The sequence below is a fragment of the Silene latifolia genome, chromosome 1 (assembly GCF_048544455.1).
Source record: "Silene latifolia isolate original U9 population chromosome 1, ASM4854445v1, whole genome shotgun sequence".
NCBI lineage: Eukaryota > Viridiplantae > Streptophyta > Magnoliopsida > Caryophyllales > Caryophyllaceae > Silene > Silene latifolia.
Window position 1 is genome coordinate 185,867,216 of NC_133526.1, and position 9,448 is coordinate 185,876,663.

The window sequence follows — 9,448 nt, forward strand, 5'->3', positions numbered from 1 at the left end:
GCGAATCGATTGTTTTGATTGTTGAGTGCGGTGATATTCTTTTTCAAAGTAACACTCGAGAGATTGACAAGGAGCATGTTGAGGACTATACGAAGGTGATCGAGTATGTTTCAAGCTGTAAATATTTGGTGTGAGATCCTAAACAAGTAATGAGAAGTTGAAATCACCGGATTCTCTGTTCGTTTATTTGTTCCATACTCCAATGACGGTGTTAGTTCCCCCAGGGTTGTCCGGAAAATATTGATGTTTCTTGATTCAATTAGTAAGTTTTGGTTTGGTGTTATTATGTTTTGTGAAACCTATTTTCATCTTTATGTTCTTCTTTTCATTTCATCTTGTCTTGTTTTCAGATTTGCACTCCAATCATGTCTACATCATGCCCACCGTTCTTCTTTTGTTTCGACCTTCGATGGAATAAATTGACAGTCATACACCCTATGAATGGAGTAGATGTTAACTATTCTGATTATGTGCAACCTACGGTGCGTCTTTTCCTCCATTTCTGGTTATGCAAATCTGTGAATTCACGATCAAAGTGTTTGACAAGCATGTAACACATCCACATAATTAAGTGCTAATTTAGGTTGTGTCTGTGCAGAAAGACAGGCTCATTAATTGGGTTTCACCAAGATTCACAAAGATGGGCGACATGATGCTGAGTTGTTTATCCCTCCTTCAATTTTGAAGTCTGGTGAAATGGATACCGGCGTCTATTTGTTTCACCTGTTGGAGCATTACAAAGGGAACAAAACTGAATGTCCTTTAATTATAACTTCTGTAAGATACCTTTACTTAACCTTGTGAACCTGAGAGTTAGATTTGTCAGACCTGGAGTTAATTTCCTGAAACCTGGGGCCAGTTCTGTGAACTTTGGAATAATTATAAGGACTTTTTGTTTTGCATTTATAGGTAAGTCAACTGAAACGCTATGCATTGAAGTTATGCCTTCGAATTATGACCTCCGGTGACAACATGTTGAAAGCTACTGTCGAACGAAGTGCAGAAGAGTGGAATTGTGTGCCTATGTATGACCCATTCCCTTATTAATCATGTTTTGTGAATCTTAGATGTTATTTTTGGTTTTATCTGTTGTTCTTAATTTCTGAATCGTTGGTCTTATTATGTGAATCAAATATCTTGATTTGTGAATCACAGATCTTAAGCTGTCTTATTAATATTTGTCAGGGGCTACCGGCGTCTACCTTATTCTGAAGACCACCTTGTGAAGGTTATTTGGCACCGCAAAGGAAGAGATGTCATACAGTAAGTATTTTTCCCCTTTACTTTTATTTTTTTGTGCTTTTCCCTTGCCCCTTTACTTTAATTCTAGTAATGTTCCTTAATGTGCCTTACTACAGCGAGGCTATGGTGTGTCTTGAGTGGATGGAAGTCACACGAGCGGGTTTATCTACGCTTAGACCGCGTCGATGGGTTATGGATCAAGTAAGTAGTCTACTATCAGCGTTCATTCCATTGTATTATCTGTAATCTTTTGTTTCATTCCTAATATTGTTTTTTTTAGGTGATTGATATGTTTGGGATTAAGACGACACTTCATCGACCAGATCTTCTGTACTTGCCATCGACTGTCATCGTGGTTAGCTTTGAACTTGTTTTAATATTCAAGTATCTTGATTATCCCAAATTGATATGGTTTGTAAAATCACCTTTTGTGGTATGTAGAACTGTACAAAGAAGAAAACCCTTGTATTTGGAATCAATACATCAATGGGACATACAAACTAGGTGAATGGTGCCACAATCCGAAAGGTCTGGTCCCTCCACAATATTTTTTTTTTATTTTTTTTTTTTTTTTTTGTGGTGGACATGTAGGGCTGTAAATTGGAGACTAATCTTTATTATATCAGGTTTTTATACCGCTGATCAAAGACAAACATTGGTGGGCTTGTATATGCGATATGGAGAGTAAAACGAATTACATCCTCAACTCAAGCAACTGCGTACAGTCTTATGATGTACATAATACAACCATAGACATGGTATTAATTATTTGCCTAATCTAACCCTTGACAGTTTGTGAATCGTAGTATATAAAACATTTTTAGTGTATAATCAGTATTAACTCGAAACATTTTCAGGTGGCCAAATTATCTCCTATTTTGGCACGTAGTTCCCCGTCATATTATCCCATGCGGTTTCTGCACTCTCACAGGGTTATAACTCTCAGAGTTCCTCAACAATCAAATAAGTAAGTTATTCCCTAATGTGTCTGCTTTACGGAAATTAAATATTGTTTACTAAACAGTTGAACACTATACTACATTCAGTTTTGATTGTGGAGCTCACGTGTTGAGGTATTTGAGTATGTTGGACTGTGATCTCGGTGATTGGCAGAATCCAGACAATTATCAAGTAAGAACAAGTTGAACAAGATACGTACATGAAATCTGTATTTGAAACTGTGTTGTTCATTAATTTCATCTATAATTTCTTACAATTGCGAGAGAATGCCGATTTTCGAAAGTCCGTAATGATGCAACTACTTTCATGGGATGCAAATACTAGAACGGCATACAGATCCGGTTCTTTAATAACTTTTGCATATCAAATCCCCATTCATTCATAGTATCCGCGATATTTTGAATAGTAGCGAGCCATGCTTGTCCGTGTATATATTTTGAAATATTGTATGTGTTTTACGATATAGGAGTATAAGTAGCAAGATGTGCTTGTCTATGGTGGTGATATGATGTGAAGCAGGGAGATCGTTCTTGATGTATGCTTCTCTGGTTGGGAATTTATTCTTCATGATTGTCTTTGTGAGCGTGTAGTAGAAACGGGGCAGCATTTATTCTTTTGCTGTGAGTTTTGGGTGTTATGCAGTGTATACTTACTTATCTCTGGTTGGTTCGTCGGAGGCATTTGTCCCTTATGCGTGGGATTTAACTTGTGGTGGATACAATCAAGTATTATGTTAGTATAGTGTTAGATGGTATATGCAGGATCTATCAAGTATTCTAGTGAATATGTTATTAGTCCTTTAGTTGGGTGCTAATCTGCTTATTTAGTAGATCTCCGTTTGTAATAGTTGACTTTAATCAATGGTATTGATTAGTCTCTTGAAGTTGTGAAATTTAACGTGGATGATTTATAAAGCGTCTGATTCGCAAAATTAGACCTGAGATTCACAAAAGAATGTCTGAGATTCAAAAAAAGAAGGACGATATTCACAAACAGATGGATTCACAAAATAAGTCGATAAAATGAGACCTGAGATTTACAAAAGAATAAGAATGTCTGAGATTCAAAAAAAAAAGACGATATTCACAAAATATGGATTCACAAAACAAGTCGATTCACAATATTAGACCTCGGATTTATATATTGTCATTCACACGGTAAGATTCATGAAATAATATTTAAATTGTGTCGTTCACAAAATAAGACCGTTTAGCCGATTGACGTTCCTTTCTAATAAGATTACGAATCTTCCTAATAATCGCGAAAATTAGACCCAGGATTCACAAATTAATACCAACAAATAAGATTTCCAGGTCTTTTGTACATATTAAGATTTAAGATTCATAAAAAAACCTCTTACATTCACACAAGAATCTCTCAGATTCACAAAAATAAGATAAACAAATAAATATGTTGCCAAACTAAAAGACTGCTCCAGGATTCACAAATTAAGATATGTGATTCACATAACAAGACCCAGGATTCACAAATTAAGACCTGGGATTCTTTTTGGATTAACCCGTCATTTACATATTTCAAACATTTCACCTGTGTTAATTATTTACCACACATACACATTTCTAGACATTTCTACACATCGTGGCAAGTGCCATGAATGTTGTTATTTACAACGTTTCACACAAAACATTCATTCATTCTCTTTATTTAAAACGTTTCACACCAAACACATTTCAACTCTATCCATTGCATCTGATGCATCTCTTTGTTTCATCAATCGGTTTGTTTCTATATAAATAGGTTTTGTTTCACATCTCTTTGTTTCATTCTCTTTGTTTCACATCTATTTATTTAACCCTCCATACCCGTCTATCCCGAAACTTCAAACTTTAATCCATAGTAAATTCCCTCTAAAACCATTATGTCTTCTAATAATTCATCTGATGCATCGTATGAATCTGATGGCTATGAATCTGATGGCTATAAATCTGATGGCTATGAATCTGATGCATCCTTTGATTCAGTAGAAAGTTTTGGACGCCGTTCCGAAATATCGTACGTCAAACCTGTGATGTGCATTCTTCATAATTTGCCAAGCACAATAGATGGGTTTGGAAAGGAAACCCTCTCATATGATCTTAACAGATTAGTAGAAATCATTCGGGGTGCTGGATTGAATTTAGTTCAAGCTATCCACCCGGCTATTACTGACAATGGGACGTTCAAGGGACATGCAATGATCGAGTTTGGAGGGGGAGATGAACGCAATTGCTTCCTTCAAGCGCGCAAACTGGAGCGCGCTTTTTATAATAATGAAGCTTCGAGGTGGTGGTTTGAAAACGTTAAACCTCCGTCCGGACCATATTTATGGGTTGCTAATAGAGATGATTTGGGACTGGTCGCATATTTGTATGCGAAAGGGCCTTCCTTTGAGTTCGGGACAATTCCGCTTGCATGGGAGAACGACCCGGTGGATTGGGTTGAAGGTGATAATGATGTTTTCAGTAATATTCGTTTTGAAATCCGCAACTACTTTCCGGATTATTAATTTGTACTGTACTTTTTTTTTATAATGTTGGTTATATTTTATTAACTTCAAAGATGGTGATTTGGTTGAAGGTGATAATGATCATTTTACTTTTATTCTATGTATTCATATCCTATGTATTCAATTAGAAAAAGGTCATGACGAGTTGCGGATTTCAAAACAATCCGAAAAGGTAATATGAGGCACTTACAGAATAGAAGATGTACTTAGGCATTTTCTATTTAGAGTCCCTATCTTGTTTGAAGGTAATAAATGTGATTTATATATTGTCATTCACACGGTAAGATTCATGAAATAATGTTTAAATTGTGTCATTCACAAAATAAGACCGCTTAGCCAGTTGTCCGTTCCTTTCTAATAAGATTACGTATCTTCCTAATAATCGCGAAAATTAGACCCAAGGATTCACAAATTAATACCAACAATTAAGATTTCCAGGTCTTTTGTACATATTAAGATTTAAGATTCATAAAACAACCTCTTACATTCACAATGAACCTCTCGATTCACAAAAATAAGATAAACAAATAAGATGTCCATATTTTTGGAAACGAATAAATAATATGTTGCCAAACTAAAAGTCTGCTCCTTTCAACATTGTCAGTGTCTTCTTCAATCATCATATCTATTTCTCAAGGCTTAAGAAGACTCTTTCCTTCATTATTCATCCTCATCCCCTTCCTCTTCTACTTCTTCGTCCGCTAGCTCTCCCTACGCAAAAGACACAGCTGGAATTAGAAAGATGTTTACAAACATTAAATGTACAATAATAAAAGTGAGGAATTATATCAGGTACTACATACAATCAGTCTCATTTCTGTGATTCACAAATAAAGATATGTGATTCACATAACAAGCCCCAGGATTCACAAATTAAGACCTGGGATTCACAAAGCAACCTTTGGGATTCTCAAAATAAGATAAACAGATAAATAAAATACTTGATTAATATCAGATGTAGTTGCGTAGATGAATGCAAACCTGGTTCACTGGAGGAAGGTCTGCAAAATCATATGGACAATTCCTTTTGTCGTGGTTGCCCTTGCGCTTACAGTTAGCACACAACCTTTTTGCTTTTTCCGCCTTTTTGATTGCCTTATTTTTCTTGCTCACCAACCGTTTACCACAGCCTTTGTTCCTAGACACATTAGCCGGTAAGATGTTGGTTTCTTCTGGAACCTTGCAGCCCAGTAGAAGCTCAATCTGTTGCTGTTTTGTCAACGGTTGAGTGTTTCCCTCTAGTTTTGTCCTGAATTCCTTGATTAACTTGGCAAACTCTCTCACATCCGACTCTTCTTTCCTTTTGAGCATACCAACAGTTAACTGAATCTCAGACCACACCACAGACATTCCAATCTGTTTTGTACTGGTATTGTTGTATTTCTCTAACAGATTCCCATTCCAATCATAAACGTCACTTTTGAGTGCATTCTTGCTCCACCTTTGCAAAATATATTTATCAGGTATGTCCTTAAACTTTCCCGAACAAACCCAAATGATGTGACTGCATAAAATACCTCTCCTTTCAAACAGTTTACATGTGCACCTTACATCATTCGTGCTTCTACCGCACTCAACATCGCAAATTTTAGTCCTTTCTTTGCATCCTCAACTAACGACACTTCAAAGTTCGTCACGGGATCAGCGGAGTGTATCCAACCAAACTGCAGGTATTTATTGAAAGCTTCACCTGGTTTTGGAACTCGTAGAACATCGCATGGGTATAGCTTTTCACTGCTTGTGTCTCCCATTTTGACCCATACAGTGTTTCAGGGATTGAATTCGCATTCTCCTCTTCACGGAGCTTCAGCAGGTGCATTTGGTGGTCAGTGGCGCTTTCATAGCGCACCAAGAACTCAGTTAATGTCCCGTATTTGTTTTCAAACCGCTTAAAGAAACTATTAGCACTCTCTGACCTTTGTGTAGTTCGTAGTAAACCGCCCATTGGCACATTTCTGAAATAAGCGGGTATCCATGTGTGTCTATCAGCGAACTTCCCATTCAACCACGTATTGTCTTCCAAGGAGAAATCGTTCATGACTTTAAGCCACTTCTCTTCAAATTCCCCGGGCTCCAGGTCATCGTCCCATACAACACCGTTCAGACGGGTTAAAAAGTCGGTATCTCTACAAATTTTACTCCCAACCTTGTCGGTTATTTTCTTCATGATGTGCCACATGCAAAACCGATGTTTTTTGTTTTGAACTTAGCTGCAATGAACAAAATCAAATTATCGACCGTCACCATCATTTTATAATAACTAAATTCACGCAGTTTCACATAACAAAGTCATACGATGCACTATTATGTAAATCTCAAGTCTTATCCTCAGATTCGGACTATACATCATATAGCTTATTTTGTGAATCCTATAGCTTATTTTGTAAAACGGGGGTTATTTTGTGAATCTCATGTCTTAGCCTCGGATTCAGACTATATAAATTTTGTGCCTTATTCGCGATATAAGTACGTGAAACATATTTTTACCCCAGTTTCACAAATTCATGATCTAGTTTCGCATAATAAGCACTACGATTCACATAAACAAAAAACCAAACAAATTATTACAACCATTCTATTGTCCAGTGCCAACTAGAATCAACAAAACAAATGTAGGATTCACAATTTAATATGAAGTTTCACAAGTTAATAGGTACGAATTGCAAATTTGATAAACATACAGGCGCTTTAATTATTCCTGGGTCTTAAATCGGTGATTATGTAGTTGGGCTCTTTCCCACCCATAGCTGCCAGAAACTGGTCAAATACCCACATGAATGACTCATCGTTTTCATGTTCTATAAGCGCACATGCAAATGTGATTGACCTTTTATGATGGTCAATGCCCGTGAAAGGCGTGAACGTCATGTTGTACTTGTTTGTACCATAAGTTGGGTCGTATGAAACTCCATCCCCAAACAGAGCATACGCTCTTTGCATGTCACAATTCGTCCAGAAAATCCTTGTCAATGCATTCTTGGAATCTTTTTCATACACAAAGTGGAGCCCTTTTGTTTCAGCTAGGGTGTCTAAGCGTGATTTGAACATTTCCCCATCATGACTGTTCATTAGACACTTCATTTCCCTCTGAAAATTTTTGAATTGCTTGATTGTTGCCCCGACATTTTGAAAACCACCCAATTGTTGAGTGCATAGTTGGTGTGTTAAGCTAGGACCAACATTTGCTTTTGAATTGCTGACAATCATTTGCATATGAAATTCATTGATATTTTCAGCAAGTTTCTCAAATTCCTTATTTTTCACAACATCAAGCGGGTGATTGTGACCCTCAATAAACACGTCAACCATGTACTTGTTCTCATGGAACTTGAACTTTATCATTCTTTGGACAGCCCCACCTTCTAATCTTTGTTATTCTTGTGGTTGACCCTTTGTTGGAACTCTCTGCCTCTCCTCCACCTTTTTTCACCCTACGTTTAGCAGTTGGTTTGTTCGGTTTGCTCTTTGTACTACCTATTTTGTTATTTCGATGCAACGGATTCATCCGCCTTTTTTCGCAACACCAGTTAGGGCAGGTCGTCTTTTCTTCTTATTACTGACCTTCCCGATTGCAAACCATGCACTTTGTTTCGATAATATCATCACGAAACCTTTTGGTTGAAGATTTCCTTGATTTAAACCCACAAGCAACGGCGTACGTTTCATAAAAAAGCATCGGCGAGTCTAAGTCAATAAATGTTTTCCCAATCATTTGGTGTAAACTTTTCATCAATCCTATTTATCCATTGTTGGCTGCCACTCGGTGTGTAAGTTATAAGAGTAGTAGGTGTGGAAATAGTTGGTATTGTAGGGCTTGTTAACACAAAGAGAGGTAGAAGCTTCACCGCAATTAACATTGGAATCAACAACTGAAAATTGTAGATTCACAAAATAAGCCAAAAGTGCAAGATAGGAGATTAACAAATAAAGTTCCACAATATTAGCATATAAGGTTCATAATCTATGCCACAAACACAAGTTTCAGGATCTTATAGTCTATATTTCAATAGATAACCTACTAGATACAAATAATTAGCTCTTATATTCACAAAATAAGCTATCTGATTCGCAAAATAAGGAGAATAGCAAAACAATCTCAAAAAAATAACATCTCAAACTCATAAAAGATTGATGTTTCTTCGGTTCAATTAGTAAGTTTTGCCAAACAGAGCAACATAGGCGATTCACAAATCAAGTTTCACAATATTAGCATCTAAGTTCCTCTGTCACAAGCCAAGTTTCGGGATATTAGTCTATATTTTTCAAAATAACCTCTCAGATGCACAAAATTAGCTCCTAGATTCGCAAATAAACTTCTCAGATTCACAAAACCAGACCAAAATAACGTCTCAAATTCGTAAAATAGGGACAAAACAGAATACCTGTTGCACTAGCACTCGATCGGAAGAGTGTAGTATCAGGAGTTAGAACTGCAACATTAGCAGGAACACTATAATAAGTAGGACGAAATTGATAAATTTCGATCAAATTCAGGATATTATAGCATACATTCACGAAATTACTTCTCCGATTTACAAAATTCACTATTAGATTCACAAAATAACCTCACATATTCACAAAATCAGGATAATAGGGAAAAAAAGGAGATTACCTGTTTCAACAGCAATATTATCACCAGTTACTGTAATGTCTGTAATCTCCATTGAAATTGAAGTCAACGTCAATTTGAGCCTTATTAGCTCTTATATTAACATTAACAACTAAAGTTTCACGATAATA

The 9,448-nt window shown here is 36.5% G+C and overlaps 1 protein-coding gene and 1 long non-coding RNA gene across 2 annotated transcripts; one reads left to right on the plus strand and one right to left on the minus strand.

The window, feature by feature from the left end:
• Positions 1-1,891: 1,891 nt before the first annotated feature.
• LOC141615497 (uncharacterized) lies at positions 1,892-2,372 on the plus strand. The gene is made up of 3 exons (XR_012529967.1): positions 1,892-2,000; positions 2,100-2,209; positions 2,289-2,372. It is a non-coding gene; the product is annotated as an uncharacterized LOC141615497 (long non-coding RNA).
• A 2,910-nt stretch (positions 2,373-5,282) lies between these two features.
• Positions 5,283-6,256, minus strand: LOC141615604 (uncharacterized). The gene is made up of 2 exons (XM_074433810.1): positions 5,690-6,256; positions 5,283-5,419 (listed from the first exon to the last, which is right to left on the minus strand). The coding sequence occupies exons 1-2, from the start codon at positions 6,056-6,058 to the stop codon at positions 5,369-5,371; spliced, it is 420 nt and encodes a 139-aa protein (XP_074289911.1). The 5' UTR covers positions 6,059-6,256; the 3' UTR covers positions 5,283-5,368.
• Between the last annotated feature and the right edge of the window lie 3,192 nt (positions 6,257-9,448).

Coding starts and splice junctions, on each gene's coding strand:
- LOC141615604 (XM_074433810.1), bottom strand. CDS start 6,058: ATGTCTGTGGTGTGGTCTGAGATTCAGTTAACTGTTGGTATGCTCAAA. Junction 5,420..5,689: donor ACCTTCCTCCAGTGAACCAG/GTTTGCATTCAT, acceptor TCTTTTGCGTAG/GGAGAGCTAGCGGACGAAGA.